At 36.2% G+C, this 17,786-nt stretch overlaps 1 protein-coding gene across 4 annotated transcripts in view; it reads right to left on the bottom strand.

Annotated features, from left to right (window-relative positions):
- The window catches only part of LOC106868177 (thioredoxin domain-containing protein 6), a 56,467-nt gene extending 40,860 nt beyond the window's left edge, over positions 1-15,607 (bottom strand). Inside the window, exons 1-4 of one of the 4 annotated variants that reach the window (XM_089347288.1) lie at positions 14,620-14,744; positions 10,376-10,390; positions 7,459-7,594; positions 2,428-2,531 (exon numbers count right to left, since the gene is read on the bottom strand). In XM_089347288.1, coding sequence (XP_089203414.1) covers positions 2,428-2,531; positions 7,459-7,594; positions 10,376-10,384 — 249 coding nt within the window. In that variant the 5' untranslated portion in view covers positions 10,385-10,390; positions 14,620-14,744. Of the gene's footprint in view, positions 1-2,427; positions 2,532-7,458; positions 7,595-10,375; positions 10,391-14,619; positions 14,919-15,493 lie in introns of those variants that run through there. The other 3 variants (XM_089347291.1, XM_089347290.1, XM_089347289.1) reach the window with 3 other exon arrangements.
- Between the last annotated feature and the right edge of the window lie 2,179 nt (positions 15,608-17,786).

Here is a 17,786-nt window from a genome sequence, read left to right as displayed (position 1 = left end):
TAAATAAAAAATATTCTCTATTTGCTCATAGTAGGCTAGTTGAAAGTACATGCATATCTACATGAAAGTACATTCATGTATGTGCTTGTAATAAGTGTACAAGCATGCAAGTGATCTTCAGTAGACTTGTGCATACATATATCATATTATAGTCTAGCTGACATGCATTTTCAATGAAAGTAAACCAGAAATTGGTTAAATTAGGTGTGCTATGTGAGTCCTAGTTACAGCAGATCAGCAGCAGCTGTTGGAGTGACCAAGGTAGTCACTGCTATTGTCATTCAGATATGCCTGTTGATATAATAGCACACTAATCACTGATTAGTTGGGAAAAATTAAGTTAGTTTATTTGATCACTAAATATAATTATGGGTATCAGTTCACATTACTAGGATGTCACAAATATAATTTCCTCTTTTTTAGAAGAGATTCATGATGATTTAAATACATAGAAATAAAGACAGTCTGACAGAGCATTGATCCTTAAAAAAGATCAACTATAATTTCATGTTTATTGCACAACTTAGTGAGAGAAGTTGATGTTAGTATTGTTTAGCTTCAGATCAGCTTTGATTCAGCATATCTATGATCAAAAGATTTATAGCAAAGACCATCTCATATTTTGTATCTCAATTTTGATTTTTATCAAGCATTGTGAATCTAGGGCCATATAATCTAATATGGCCCTTCTCTTTTAAGAAAGTAAGTGTGATTTGAGGAAAATTTAACTTTTATTTATAGTAGTTAACTACATAGAGATGTTCTTTGTAATTCGTGAGGGGCTACTGTTGAAAGTTATCTCCAGCCATTTGTAAAGAAAACAGCGCACTAGAAAAGTCTAAATTGCTGATGTGCCAGTAACATTTAATTTCCATACTAAAGATTATTTTGGCATATACCCAAAAATTTTAGATGTCACTATGCACATAAATTAATTAAATAAATTAAATGAATTTCTTAGTGGCTTTAAAATGTAGGATTTTTAATTGTTGATGGAAGATAATAAACTACAAGGTGTTCAAAAAGTCTCTCCGCAATAAGTATTTCATTGCAAAATAAATATTTATAAGATGGTATAAGACTACAAAAGAATATATAAGACTACAAAAGAATATATTAGACTTTACAAGACTTTAAAAAGACTTTATAAGGTGGTGTTGAAAGTGTCATCCTTCATTTTCAGTACATAAGTTGACTCTTCTAAACATGTTTTGAAATACATCTTGGAGAGTCTGACTCTTGGACAGTCTGACTCTTGGACAGTCTGACTCTTGGAGAGTCAGGATGAAAAACATTCAATGTGGAGAAACTTTTTGAACACCTTGTAGAATTGACATTGTCCAATTAAACCCTCTTTTACTATCCTGAGTGAAGCTGTATAATAAACATGATGCCCTTTATGACTGCTTCATATATCTAATAATTTCAATGAAAATATTTAATTTACAAATGCAGCAACAGCTAAAATGTTTGGGTACATTCCAAAATAACGTTTAGTATTAGGGAGGTAGTAAAAAAAAAAAAAAAAACTGCAGTTAAGTAAGACAACTTGCTAACGTGCAAAAAACTTTAAGGAAATCTACCAATGTACTCTGACGTATTTTTTTGCTGAAGATGTATGTCTTGAGTATCTGAATTGTGTGCGTGTGTGTGTGTGTGTGTGTGTGCTTCAGTTTTCTTGTGTTGACATTACATGATTAATGTAAATGTATTTTGTGAAAACATGTCTGGCCAGAGGAAAATATTACCTTGCATGGAAACAAATGAAGGTTGGAAATAGAAATGTCCATCCTGCTATAGAAAATTTGCCTCAATAAATGCTGTCTGACCCATGCAAGCATGGGAAAGTTGTCATTAAAACAATGTTGGTGATGGTGGTAGTTTAGTAGAAGAAGAAGAAGAAGAGAGGGTGGTTGTGGTGGTGGTGGTGGTGGTGGTGGGAGTGGATGAGAAGGGGAAGAGGAGGAGGGGAGAAGGAAGAGGAGGAGGGGAGAAGGAAGAGGAGGAGGGGAGAAGGAAGAGGAGGAGGGGAGAAGGGAAGAAGTGATGTGGAAGGGAGGAGGCAGATGGGGGTCTAGGAAAAGGAGGGGGAAACGGAGAAAGAAATAGAGGAAGAAGGGAGGAAGAGGCAGAGGAAAGAGGAGGAAGGGAAGAGGAGAAGGAAGAAGGAGAAGATACAGTCTAGAATGCTAGCTGTAGTAAATTCAAAAGTTTGAATCAGTTTTGCATAAGTAGGTCTATAAATGTATAAATGTAACAAATTAAATACTTTTTAGTGCAACCCATAGATCCTACATCCTTGGACTGTATAAGAATTTTAAGACTTCTTGATTTTGATTTTAAAAAAAAATTAAAATAGCTTAAAAGCATGTTAAGGAAAATAAAATTAAAACACCAAAACAAAAATGCAATATTAAATAACCTTACCACAGCATAGCGCAAGAAGTCATCACTAAGTTCATTCCTCAGTTTCTTGAAGTTATTCACCAAAGATGTACAGGGACCAGCCCATTCTTGGTATACATCAATCACTGGAAGGATTTGCAATCAATGTTTAATTAAAATAATTGAAATAATGATCATGATGAAAATAATATCTTTACTTGTCAGGAAAACTCTTTAAAAATCAGGAAAATTTTAAGATTTTAAACAAAAGAAATAGGTACAAGCATGGCTATGTGGTAAGAAGGTTGCTTTCCAACCACATGGTTTCGTGTTCAGTTCCACTATGTGGCACCTTGGGCAGGTGTTTTCTACTATAGCCACAAGCTGACCAAAGCCTTGTGAGCAGATATGGTAGATAGAAACTGAAAGAAGCCTGTTGTGTGTATGTGTGTGTGTGTAGGTGTCTTTGCATATATTTGTGTCTACTTGATTTGACATCAGGTTATGGGGAAATATTTCCTTGCCTGGAAACAGGTGGGGACTAGTGACAGGAAGGGCATGTGGTCTTAGAAAACCCACTATAATGAAGATGGTTAATGAGGGAAATGTAAAAATGATAGATAACTTGAGATGAAATGAATGGGTAAGCGATGATTTATTCTCTGTTATAAAATACAATGATTGCCATGCATGAAATAAAATAGCATAACAGGTTACAACAAGGATGTGTGAGAGACTTTGTGGTTAGGCTGGACTGTAGATCTTGTAGACATCGTCGACATACTGTTTGGTGGTGTGTAGAGGCAGCTGTTGGTCTGTTGGTCATGTGATGTTCATACAACAACGATGTAGGCAGGTATCTGGTAGAGATGAAAGCAGAGACTGGCTGGTGTCAGATACATCGTTGCTGGAGAAGAGTTGTAAGTGGTCAGTGGCATGTGCCAAAGACCAAGAGCAGTTGAAAATTGTCGTTCTTATTGAGATCAGTAGGCTCTTAGAGTTGGTGATTAATTTCCCACGTAAGGAAAAAATGAACTGTTGTGGAAACTGTCATGTGATCTGCTGGAATGAAAAGGGCTCATGGAGCCGATATCCGAGTATTTAAGCCTACATGAGTCAAAACGAAAACACCTCACACATAGTGACCGTGTAAATCACTTCTGCTACACCACCTCAATAAAATTCCATCTGATCTATGTAAGCATGGAAAAGTGGACATTAAATGCATGAGGATGATGTTGACAATGATCATGATGAAATAATAATAAATTGTTTCAAATTTTGGCTAAGGACCAGCAGTTTTAACGAGAGGGATTAGTAGATTACATCAACCCCAGTGTTCAACTGGTACTTATTTTATCAATTCTTAAAGGATGAAAGGCAAAGCCAGCCCCAGTGGAATTTGAACTCAAAATGTAAAGAACTGGAAGAAATGCCACTATGTATTTTGTCTCTGATATGCTAATAGTTCTGCCAGCTTGTTGCAGGCAAAATATATCAATATATATTAATGATGTATTAAAAATACATTCTTAGGGATTTTTTTTCTCCCACTGCCTTCAAATATATCAGTTCTCACATGTATTGGTGTCCAGTGACAAATTCAGATCTACAGAAAATCTTTGTCTAACCCAGTACCAGCCCCATATAAATTTCATCCTCAAATTGGATCCATTAAGCTGTCAAATCTAAGAAACTACTAATTCAATATTTCTGTCATTGACTCATGTCTTATCAATATAATTATTTCAATGTGGGAGAGCGATTATTTTGATATTCTTTGATTTTCTCTTCGTTCATATTACTTCCCTATGAACTTTGTACATGTTTAATGTCAGTCAGAAAAATTAATTCTTAACTTGTGTCAAGATAAACCCATGATAGGCAGTGGGGTGAGTAGGATCTGTGGTATAACAAGTCACTTTATAATCTTCAAGCCAATATTCTACATTCATGACCACTTCGACCCTTTAAGGAATAAAAGGGTAAAGACACCCTTCAGTCATGAATGACCATGGGATTGCACCTAGAAAATTCCTGTCCGAGGCACAAGTCCAGCCAAAGTTGTTTATGGAAGACCAGCAGTCACCCATGCATACCAGCCTCTCCTTTCTATACCACCAATGTTATCCACAGGAAAAGCAAAGGCTGATACAGCTTGGCAACAGTGATGTCGCAACTCATTTTACAGCTAAGTAACCTGGAGCAATGTGAAATTAAGTGTCTTGCTCAAGAACACAACACACAGCCTGATCCAGGAATCAAACTCACTACCTCATGATTGTGAGCCCAATGCTCTAACCACTGAGCCATTCTTAACTACTCCACTAAATAGTATTTTAGAAACAAAAAAGGTATTACATAGATCATAAACCTTTTGTCTGCCTCCCCTCCTCATCTTCCTCATCATCAGCAACCACTGGACATTACAGTCTTGAGTCCTAGGGCCCATAGGGCTGGTTATCTGGTTTCCATCATGTATAAATGGCTGAGATCATAACATATTCTTTGAACAAGGTGTCAGTCTGTCACAGGGTTGCTCATTTACTCCTGAGCGAACGGGAATAATGTGAAATGAAGTGTATTGCTCAAGAACACAACACACTACTTTGTCTGAGAATTGAAACCAGAGTCTTGTAACTGCGAGTGTAACACCCTAACCACTAAGCCATGTGCCTTTACCCAGTTATTTCATTTTTGATAAACATACAACCGTTATGGTTACTATGAGAACCATAAAAAAAACCCCCTTATTTGTTGTCTTTATACATTCATAAACAGACAACTTGATAAAAGACCTTTCTATTGCTTTTTGTTCTGTTGTTTATTTTATTTATTTTTTTATAATGCATGTATAAAAAAAGGAATTTTTTTTCATCCAAATTAAGAAAGCTTAAAAACTGTCATGCAATCTCAGCATACAGCAATTTAATGGGTTGTACTAAAGTATTTGTGGAGGTGCAATGGCCTAGTGGTTAGGGCCGCGGACTCGCAGTCATAGGATCGCAGTTTCAATTCCCAGACTGGGCGTTGTGAGTGTTTATTGAGCGAAAACACCTAAAGCTCCACGAGGCTCTGGCAGAGGGATGGTGGCGAACCCTACTGTACTCTTCCACCACAACTTTTTCTCACTCTTTCTTCCTGTTTCTGTTGTGCCTGTAATTCAAAGGGTCAGCCTTGTCACACTGTGTCACGCTGAATATCCTCGAGAACTATGTTAAGGGTACACGTGTCTGTGGAGTGCTCAGCCACTTGCACGTTAATTTCACGAGCAGGCTGTTCCATTGATTGGATCAACTGGAACCCTCGACATCGTAAGCGACGGAGTGCCAACAACAACAACAACTAAAGTATTAAATCTATCACTTTCATGCTGTAGATGTACTAATTCAAGTTCAAATTATGGCTTTTGAATTGACTACAACAGGCATTCTAGATTGTGTTTTATTTATTTTATAGTTTTCATTACTTAGAAGAAGAACAGCAAGATCCATGGACCTTTTTAGGGTCTCTATAACAGGTAGGAGGAGAGGAGGAGTTATTCTAGTAGAGATGATTACAGAGCCAAAATTATAATTTGGGAAATGAAACTCAAAATTTAAAAAGAGCAGGGGACAAAAAAAATGAAATATTTTTTATATTAATTTAAGTTCAGGTTGCTTTTTTGTTGGATTTCAGTTCAAGTTCAAATTCTTCAATTGCGTTTTTTTTTTTTTTTGCTTTTTTTTTGTTGTTTTTTTTTTGTATCAGTTTGATTTCTTTACCTCAATCTTCACAATTTAGCTTATAAAACATTACAGTTTAATCAATGTGGAATTTCAAACTCTGAAAAAGCTGAAAAAAAATAGAGTGAAAGAATCTTCAAGTAGATCTGTCTTTCTTGCCAAAAATATACACCAAGAAAACATGGTTGCTGATGTTATGAGAACAAGTAGTCAATAGTTTACTAATGATGCAACATCATCCTCAACAGGTGTAACTGTGTGGTAAAAAGCTTGCCTCCCAACCACATGGTTCAGGGTTCAGTTCCACTGCATAGTACCTTGGGTAAATGTATTCTACTATAGCCTTGTCAATGGATTTGGTAGATGGAAACTAAAAGAAGCCCATCATATATGTGTGTGTGTATCTATGTGTATGTATCTTTGCGTCTGTGTTTGTTCCCCCATCACCATTTAACAACCAGTGTTTGTGTGTTTACTTCCCCATAACTTAACAGTTCTGCAAAAGAGGCCAACAGAATAAGTACTAGGCTTAAGAAATAAGTCCTGGGGTCAATTTATTCAATTGGAAACCCTTCAATGTGGTGCTCCAGCATGGCTGCAGTCAAATGACTGAAACAAGTAAAACAATAAAAGGACCATCACCATTTAACATCAATTTTCCATGGCTTGGATGGTTTGACAGAAGCTGATGAACCAGAGGACTGTGCCAAGCTCTGCTGCTTGCTTTGGTGTGGTTTCTACAGCTGGATGCCCTTCTCAATGCCAATCTCCCTATAGAATGCACTGAATGGTATTTATGTAGCACCAGCACCAGCAAGGACACCCAGTATCTTTTGATAGTCCATCGATCTCCAATGAAAAAATGAAAACATAGTCTGTGATCTCAGCAGTCAGTGGTGGGAGTGCATGTAGCTCTGCAGGTTGGATACTGGTAGTCTGTGGTCGGGACGGAGGAAGATGTAGCCTGGTGACATCTATCTTTTGCGGCTGTGAAGCATTGCTGTTTATCCTCTTCAAAGGTAGCTACAACAGTGTAGGTAGTTGACCTCCAGGTAGCCCTGTTTGTAGCAGCAGTCTTGAGTTTGCAAGGCTGGATGCCACATCACTTTAGGTTGGCAAGTAGCATGCAAGAAAAAGACCCCTTAACTGAGATATGGAGTGGTATTGAGGGAGGTGGTTTTGTGTTATGTGATGACAGGTTACAGAAACAGACATTTTGCAATAATGGAGATACATAGCAACTCCAACTGAAAAAAAAAAAAGAGAAGAGAGGTAACCTTTATAATAATTCAATAATATTAACAATGCTTATGATTTGCCACTCAGATTGTAACAACTTTTAACTGACCTAACAAGCCTTCTTTCGAAAGAAAATCTTCCCAATCTTCCTGTGTTTCCAACTCACGCTGGAGAATAATTTCTGCCTTCCGTGGAGCCATACTAGATTTTGGTGGACTCCTAGGGTTCTCTTCAGATAATGTTGGCTGTGAAACCAAAAAAAGAATTAAACCTCAAATTAGTTATAAAATTGTTCTTTTTTCCTTTGAGACTTACATATTGTAATATAAACTATCCAAAATGAACAGTTTTATCATTCATTACTGCTTTTTAAAATTAATCTAATTAGTTTCAAATACAGTTGTGTGTTTCTTAAAATAATTATCATGAATCATTGTTTAGTCAATGCATTTCTAACAAAAGTATCATGGTTTCATTAGGTTTCTCAACTCTAACAGCTGCGACATAGAAAGACCTATGTGTTAATGAGATTGGAAACACAAGCATGAGTGTCAATATGGGAATGTGTGCAGATATTTGTCTGCATCTCAGTTAGTGTACCTGATATTTGTGTCAGTACAAGTGTTTATATGAGTATGCTTATGGAGATGATATACAACAGAGTTTCACATTCTCTCTTTCCCCTGCAGCACAATACACAAACACACACACATGCTCACTCACATGCATGCACACACACACACAAGGCACACATACACATATGCAAGTGCACATACACATATGCAAGTGCACGCATGCATACACACACACACACACACACACAATACAACACGCATATGCATGTGCACACACACATTCACACACCACACAAGCACAGGTACATACAGATGCAAGCACCATGCACACAGATACATGTGCATACACACGTGCACACATACACACACGCATGCACCATACACAAACACACACACATGTGCTGTTTCCTTATGATTGCCCATGAAATCCAGAGATGATTATCTACGTTTGTGAATCCTTTAATGACTGCACATCCCAATCCTTGGTGTTCAGTTTTTGTATGGTAGGCAAGACATGTAAATCTTTAGTTGGAGAGACTAGATTTAAGATATACAAGCCTTTTTGCTTCTCATAGTGCTCAGTGCATTTCTCCTTCACACTTTTGTCCTTCCTCTGGCTGTGGAGTGGTTGAAGTGAGTGGCAGGTAGTGGTATCTTCCATTCTCAATAGATATATGGACACATGTGCTCCTACATTGTGTGTGTGTGTGTGTGTGTGTGTGTGTGTGTGTGTGTGTGTGTGCATGCATGCATGCGCATGCGTATCATTGGTATTATGCAAAAGTGCTGTAAGTTCAAAACGTTGCTTTTTCAGAAAACAAAAAAGTAGTTTCACCATTCCATAGCAAAACCATTGTACTACACTTTGACAATTTTCATATCTTGGCATCTGAAGCTGCTGGAGATATGATAGTTTGACCAAAAGAACTGGCTATTGCAAGCAAAACTAAATATTGAAGCAAACGCATTTGGCCAAATTTGGACATACAGCAGTTTAACATAATAGCAATGATATATATAAGAAAATGAGATGGAAAAGGAATAAATTATTATCTTATGAACATCATTACTTTATGACTGTTTCTATAAAATGCAGTGGACTCATAGTTGTGTGCCTGAGTAACACCTTATAGCTTCAATGGGACCTCAAATATGAAGAGCAATTTATACATGCATACACACACACACATACAAATATATATAGTTATGGTATATTCTGTTAAGAATGTAGTAGAGTACAATATAAAGCTCATCCACTTTCAGATTTCACCCTGTGCTATCCAGTAGTAGTATTATACATACTCCCAGGTTTGCGTTTGGGCTTCTGTTGTGTGTGAATAGACAACTGAAGGAGAATGGTTGGACATTTATTTTCAATCATTACAATTGTTTCTACACAATGTAGTTCTCCAGGCATGCAGGTACTTGATTATGCCAGTTTCCCCTGCATTATGAGATCTAGTTGTGTTTCCGCGGGCGATATGTAAATATTGTCTCCGTTAAGTTAAGAGTTATTGTAATTTTACAGGCATAGTGGAGTTTTAGTGGAGGCACAATGGCCCAGTGGTGAGGACAATGGACTCGCGGTCAAAGGATCGTGATTTCAATTCCCAGACCGGGCATTGTGAGTGTTTATTGAGCGAAAACACCGAAAGCCCCACGAGGCTCCGGCAGGAGATGGTGGCGAACCCTGCTGTACTCTTTCGCCTCAACTTTCTCTCACTCTTACTTCCTGTTTCTGTTGTGCATGTAATTCAAAGGGTCAGCCTTGTCACACTGTGTCACGCTGAATATCCCCGAGAACTACGTTAAGAGTACACATGTCTGTGGAGTGCTCAGCCACTTGCACGTTAATTTCACGAGCAGGCTGTTCCGTTAATCGGATCAACTGGAACCCTCGACGTCGTAAGCGACGGAGTGCCAACAACAACAGTGGAGTTTTGGAAATATCATCTGTGAAAACTTGACCTCTTATTTAAAGAAATATCTGATAGCTCAAAACTGTAGATGAGCTTAGAATAAAAAACTCCAGAGTTAGTAACCATATGAAATTGATATATGTATGTATGTGTGTGTGTGTGTGCGTGTGTGTATGTGTGTGTGTGCAGATGTTTGTGTGTGTGTGTGTGTGTGTGTGTATACGCATGTTATATAATTTGACAATGTATCAGAAGAAATAAGTATATAAGCACACAGGAATAAAGAAGAGAAAAACAATTAGACAAGTGGGATGTGAACCCACATCCCTTGGATAACAACATCCAAGTATACGACTATTATACTACTGAATCTTCACCAATTTTCTATTTCAGCTTTTAACTAACATCTAACACAAGAAAAAATCTCAAACATTTTTAAGCTCAAAAAAATATTTGTGCTATTCACAGCATTTCCAAAGAACACACGGTGACAAAATTCATTGAAAAACACAGTTTAGAATATATCTCTTACCGATTCCATAGTTAGCTAGTTTCAGAAAGAGAGAAATACATTTAAAATATTTAGTTTTTAAAAACTCAGCACTTTTTTTTTTTTTCACCATTGGTTGTAAAATTTAACATCAAAAGCAAATTATTATGGTACAATGAAGAATAAAATTTAATCATTTGAAATACAAAACAAATTCTTCGAATAATAGTTTTTATTCAATATGGGCAATAGTTTCACCAAACCTATAGCAAATTCAGCACAATGGAGATACATGCTCATTTCTAAGACTGAACCTCCAATCTGTGGCCAAAGATTTGTCTTGCACTGCAAGTATAGTGCTCTCAGTCTCCTTTTTGAGTGCTCTTTTTTAATCAGTCCCATCTATGTCCCCCAACAGTTGTGGCTGTATGGAATTGATTATGCAGTCTGTTGTTGTGTGGTACTTCTTCATGTCTTTCTTGTACTTCTTGTTTTGTTCTTGTATATTTTCCCCCTTTCAATATGCCCTCTTCTCTAATTACCACTAGCAAGGTTCCTCATTTTGGGTTAGATTTTTCAGTAAGTTCCTAAGTTCAATGTGCACAGTCTTCTACACTTAACAGTCCTCTTCCTTCATTTGCTCTGTTCATGTATAGACCATCAATGTCTGTATGTGGATGATGGACTCCATGCATGGTTAGAAGCTATTATTATTATTATTATTATTATTATTATTATTACTACTATTATTATTATTATTATTATTATTGTTACTATTAAGGCAGTCAACTGGCAGAATTGTTAGCATGCCAAGCGAAATACTTAGTGGTATTTCGCCTGTCTTCATGCTCTGAGTTCAAATTCTGCCGAGGTTGACTTTGCTTTCATTCTTTCGGGGTTGATAGATTAAGTACCTTGTGCCTAAAGTAGAAATAATAATTATTTTTAAGGCAGTCAGCTGGCAGAATCGTTAGCATTACAAAATGCTTAGCAGCATTTCTTCTGGTTCTACATGGAGTTCAAATTCCACTGATGTTGACTTTGCCTTTCATTCTTTCAGGATCAATGAAATAAGCAGCAGTTGAGCACTGGGGTCAATATAAACCCCATGCAGTTTCTCCACAAATTTCTATTTGCCCTGAAATGCCTATAATAAAAAGAATTGTTATTAGTAGTAGTAATACTGATGAGAAATTTCACTTAATTTGGATATATATATATATATATATATTCGTTTTCTTGTCTTGTTCTCTGTCTGCCACTACATTCCTCCATGGTACAAATTTAATTTGTGGAAAGAGCCATTCTAACGATGCGTCCTGCCCTAACTCTTCGAAATGCTTAGTTTTAGAATGGTGGCAGCTGATGAAGGAAATGTTCTCTATGTGGCTTGTGTGCTTTCTGTACTCTGTTCATCATTTTGTCCACGTTTTTTTTTTGCAACGTCCTGTACCCAGATATGCATCTATATATACATGTAGATGTAGGTATGTACATACATGTACGTATATATGCATATACTCATTTATTATTTGTATTATATATATATACTAGCAGAGGCACCCGGCGTTGCTCGGGAATGAAATTGTTGCTTATATACTTGAAGAAAAAAAGGCATTCTGTAGATGGACTCTCAGATGAATGATGGCTGGGCACCTCTCATGAATGGGGAAAATTGAAAATGTGCCAAAAAGCCTCATTGGTACTTGGAAACTTTTACGAAAATTAAAATGGGGATTAAATGAAAAAAATGATTTATGTGAATATCCTCACAAGAGTAATTGAAATAAATGGCGATTGTGGAACCCCCCACGCACGACGCACACACACGTGTGTCTTTGTAAATATGTTTGTATACATTTATGTATGTGTATGTTTGTAAGAGACAGTGTGAGTGAGAGAGAGAGGTTTGTTGTCATGTATATGTACATGCATAAATATACATACATCTTTGGATGTATGCATATGACAACGCAGCCCTTGACTCACTCACACTCTGTCTCTTACAAACACGCACGCGCGTGCATACACACGTGTGTCTTTGTAAATATGTTTGTATACATTTATGTATGTGTGTGTTTGTAAGAGACAGAGTGTGAGTGAGTCAAGGGGTGTGTATGTGTGTGAGACAGAGTGAGAGAGCGGTGTGTATGTAGTATTTACTCTCTCTCTCTCTCTCTCTCTCATACACACGAACACACACACTCACACAAAATAGAGAGTGAAGCTTTTTTTGGTGTTGTTACGTCAATACCGGAAGTTGACATTCAGGAACCTTTTTAAAGAAGTGAATCTTAAATATAAAGCAATATTATTTATTTTTGATTAAAAAAATCAAATGAAGAGCCTAAGATTTATCCGAGGTCAAATTATTCACGCATCACAAGTATGGAAGCATCTGGTGAAGTCGATTTCACGTGAAAAGCGATTACACACACATCTCTGTTTTATATATAGTATATATATATATATATATATATATATATATATATATATATATATACTAAGAAGTTAAAAGTTAAGGCTAGCCACAGAGTGACCATTGGTTTCAAACCTATAAAGCACTTAGCAATATAGGTGACTCATCAGATTCAAATGGTTGAAGGTGGATAACCTCTCTAGAACTGAAGGAAGAAATACATAATAGCCAGTTGGTTTTGTAGACAAAATATTGTTGTCCATGCTGCAGGACTTAAGATATACAATACATGAAAGCTTTCTTGCATAAATTTCAGATCAGATGTTGATAAATAATAATTCATTTCATGTATTTTATTTCATAAAAAATGTGCATCAACTATTTATGTTGTAAAATAAGACACAGTTATTTATTGGAATAGAAAACAGAAAAGGTTTATTTTATCATAAGATATATTAAAAAGTGAAACAATTAGATGTCTTCATTTCAAACAGTATTTTATATTTTAATAAAATCTAAATAACTAATAATAAATTAATTGCATGGGACAATGAGCCATATTAACTAGGGTGTTTGATTACCAGTTGAAACTTAAATTTCAATAACTACATTATGTTGTGGTGTTGTGTCAATCGTAGTCAATACTCAACTTTCACTATTTCAGTTTTCCTAGCTGTAAGTTGGTGCATGCTTAGTTACAACATTACAAATAAAAAGGAACATTACTTAATCAACAAGCATTTTGATAAGCTTGCAGTGAGGAGTTCAATTCTTGCTAGAGGCTAGGAACAAGCAACAAGAAGCAGTTCCACTTCTCAGACTTGAAAACAAGAAAGAAAGAAAATTTTTACAAGTTACATGTGATGTGCTGATGTGAAACAGTTTATCTCACATTAAACATTATCCCACATCAACACCTGCTAGATAGATATTTTACTATACTGTAAGACATTCCATAAAGATATCTTGCTATGTGACAAACAGTGTGACTTAATATAATGTGTATAATTATTAACTACTAAGGCATAAAGAGATGTGGAATATATTACTCCACAAAAGCCTACCTAGTATAAATTTACTTAAATACCAACGAATTGGGTATGTTGGCTGTTTCTATTTCTGACTAAACTTCTTCCTATACAATAGTTCAAGTCCCTTGTTAAAGTTCACTAATCATTAGTGATCACGTTTAAGAGACATTTTTATTCATGCTAATGGATTTTGTTCTCATTACAGCTATAATTTCATCTGATTAAAACTAGTTTTGGCATTAAATATTGTGGCCGACACTTAACTATATATTCTTCATGGAGAAGACACTTTGGAGAAATGTTTAAAAATAATTTTGTTTTGATTTTCCTAATCACTGAATTATTTTCACAAATAAAACTTTGTATATTAATCATTCTTGGATTTTGGCAGCTAGGAGTTGACTGTGCTCTAATGGGGACTTCTGAAAATACTGAAATATATCTGGAGTTGTCACATGGGTACTAAAGATCAAAATCACTGAAAATCTTTAATTAAGTTTTGGTCACTTAAAGTTTTCGAAAGTTCTTCCTTTTGTCCCTTCAAAGAGTAAAGTTTATTAATCCTAATGATTTAACTCGGTCAAACTAAAGCGTTTGACCCGATGACAAAACTTTTAAAAAGTTAGTCTAATAGGTGTAAAACAACTTGCTGGGAGCGAATATGAAGAAAAAAATGCGCGCTCGCGAATGGGGGGAGGGGAGGAAAATTATTTTCGGTTCACCTCACGAAAGCAGCATGCATTTAATCAGATATTTTATTTAACAGATTCAGATCTATTCAGGCAGTACTAAAGACGGGATAGATAGCATCAACAGTAATATCAATCATGACATACCAAAATGGAGCCTCGACAGTTCTTCGGAGGAGTCACAGACGCAAATAATTTTCTTTCGGTACTTTATTATTGCTGAGATAATATGAAATGTTAGACTTTCACTTTAAAAAAAAAAAACATTCTGAAGAAAATATAAAACCATGGTTGAGTTGTTTCTCTGTCTATTTTTTGCTATTTTCTTCGTTAAGAATAAATTCCCAACCCATCACTCCCACTAAGCGGATGTTAATTCGAGAGAGAAACATAAACCTACCTGTTGTACACGGTTAGCGTCGTGTTGTCATGGCCACAGGCTGACGGTTTTCTATAAAGTATGATTAAAACTATGGGAGACCATACATGCACTGTTTTCATATAATGATTTCAAAACGACAGTTGTTTTTAATTTGATATTTTATTATCTATTCAGACAAATATTTTAAAATATACTTTTGTAGATTCTATAGACAATCAGAACCGAAGTAAACATTTACTTATGAACAACATAAGCAGTGAAACACTGCAAAATAGTACAATCAACATCAACAACAGCTACGTCACCGCACACTTGATAACAATCTCCAATTCCCAAAACAACTACGACCCAATAACAAAAAACTCCTTTATTAAACATTTCCTGATATATCAGTAAAAAAAAAAAGATGAAAATAAAATACAAAACACCGTTCGCACTTTGAATCAGTACGTTGTAAAAAGTCGCTCGGCCTGCTAGAAATACCAGCTAAATCTCAAATCGCATCCTACTGTCTGAAAAATGAAGGTTACGTTTGAATATTATTATGCTAGAGGCATTATGCCTGAAAATAAATAACATGAGTTTATTACAACTGGAATCACGGCTGACCTGGAACTAACCAATAACAACTAATCGTACCTGCCGAATCCCAAGAATCTGGAAACTTGGCAAAACCAACAAACAGTTTTAAAATTCAACTTCAGAAATAGCACCACGAATCCAATACCCTTTCTATGAGACTTGACAATTTCATCCACCACAGGACTCGGCTTGTGTTTATTTTATCGACCCCGAAAAGATGAAAAGCAAAATCGCTCTAGGCGAAATTCGAACTCAGATCATAGAGAGCTGGAAGAAATGCTGCCAAGCATCTTACCGACATTCTAACGATTCCGATAGCTTGATGCTTTTCTCTACTTTGATATCACTAATTTATTCTTTCCCTGCTGTAAATCATGACACTCAAGCATTATACAAAAACAGCCGATAGCTTCAACAACAAGGAAAAAAGCAACCTGTACGTATTATTTCTAAATATTTATAGAATGAAACGCGTGGCGATTTTTTCTTTTTTTCTTTCTTCTGGCTTTTTTTTTTTTATCTTTTGACATAAGCAAAACTGGCACTGTCATGGTATTAGCTGTCAGAAATGAAAGTAGAAAAATCCAAACAAGGAATGTTACTGCTGGTTTGAGTTGAAATCTGTTTCTTTGGCTACTGACTGGCCGGAGCTGTCTGTCTGTCTGTCTCTGTCTCTCTCTCTCTCTCTCTCTCTCTCTCTCTCTCTCTCTCTCTATCTATCTAGCTATCACTCGTCACCTTCGTTTGTTTCCGTAGAATTTATCAAATTAGAAAATGCATTTCCGCAGAATTTATCAAATTAGAAAAATATATTTTTGCATTATTCATTATTGTTTTTAAAAACAAATCACATACACCAATCAGCACCACCAATGACCACCACCACCACCACGCGTAATCCAAAACTGGAATTAATCACCGCGATATTGCCATCGCCACTGCTACAACAGAAAATAGTATTAATTGGCTTAAGAGACATGGACTTTTAAATACCCCAAAAATATGCCCCTCGTGTGGAGCTAGCATGATGGAAGTAGCCAAAAAGTTTTTTTTTCTAATTTGATAAATTCTACGGAAACAAACGAAGGTGGACGAGTGATAGAGAGATAGAGAGATAGACAGACAGACAGATAGATAGATAGATAGATAGATAGATAGATAGATAGATAGACAGCTCCGGCCAGTCAGTAGCCAAAGAAACAGATTTCAACTCAAACCAGCAGTAACGTTCCTTGTTTAGATTTTTCTACTTTCGCTTCTGACAGCTAATACCACGACAGTGCATTGTCATGGTATTAGCTGTCAGAAATGAAAGTAGAAAATCCAAACAAGGAATGTTACTGCTGGTTTGAGTTGAAATCTGTTTCTTTGGCTACTGACTGGCCGGAGCTTTTAAGGGGTCCTGAAAAAAATTTTGCTCTAGATGTATGTATTGGTATGTATTGCAAGAAACAGTGAAGATTCTTTTTCTAATATTTTATATAGTTCATCCTACGCAAGTTAATGTGTGGAAAAACAAAATAGGAATTTTGAAAGAAGTTTCTATAAAACTAGTTTTTAAACATCGAATGGCTAAAATAGTAATCAAAGCGGTCCATAAGTAAAAAATGGTGGAAGAACTTCTGGCGTAGAGGTTCCCTTGATTGTAAGTGGTAGTTGTGCTTGTGGTATTGTGTGTGGTCTTGATGGTGGTGTTGTTAATGATGGCGAAGATTGGAATGGTAGAGGTAGTTGCACTAATGTTGGTATGGTGCTAATGATGTTGGTGGTTTTGGCATCATTGATATTGATGGTGATGGTAATGTGTCTGTGTCCTAACTCCATCCAGTGCAATCTGAGGATTAAGGTTCATCATGTCAGGATATCCCATTTGGAAATCATCATCCTGTCAAAGTCTGAGGTGATGATTCCTCAGGTGATTCGTAGTTTACTATCGAGCGTTTTGTGTTATTTCTAAAGATGTGTTATTTCTCAAGTAATAAGTTTTGCGGCACTGTCATGGTATTAGCTGTCAGAAGCGAAAGTAGAAAAATCTAAACAAGGAATGTTACTGCTGGTTTGAGTTGAAATCTGTTTCTTTGGCTACTGACTGGCCGGAGCTATCTATCTATCTATCTATCTATCTATCTATCTATCTATCTATCTATCTATCTATCTATCCATCTAGCTATCTATCTGTCTGTCTATCTCTCTATCACTCGTCCACCTTCGTTTGTTTCCGTAGAATTTATCAAATTAGAAAAAAAAAACTTTTTGGCTACTTCCATCATGCTAGCTCCACACGAGGGGCATATTTTTGGGGTATTTAAAAGTTCATGTCTCTTAAGCCAATTAATACTATTTTCTGTTG

Source organism: Octopus bimaculoides, chromosome 2 (genome assembly GCF_046866305.1).
Source record: "Octopus bimaculoides isolate indiv1 chromosome 2, ASM4686630v1, whole genome shotgun sequence".
NCBI lineage: Eukaryota > Metazoa > Mollusca > Cephalopoda > Octopoda > Octopodidae > Octopus > Octopus bimaculoides.
The sequence above is the reverse complement of the archived record's forward strand: the minus strand, read 5'-3'. Positions and strand labels throughout refer to the sequence as shown.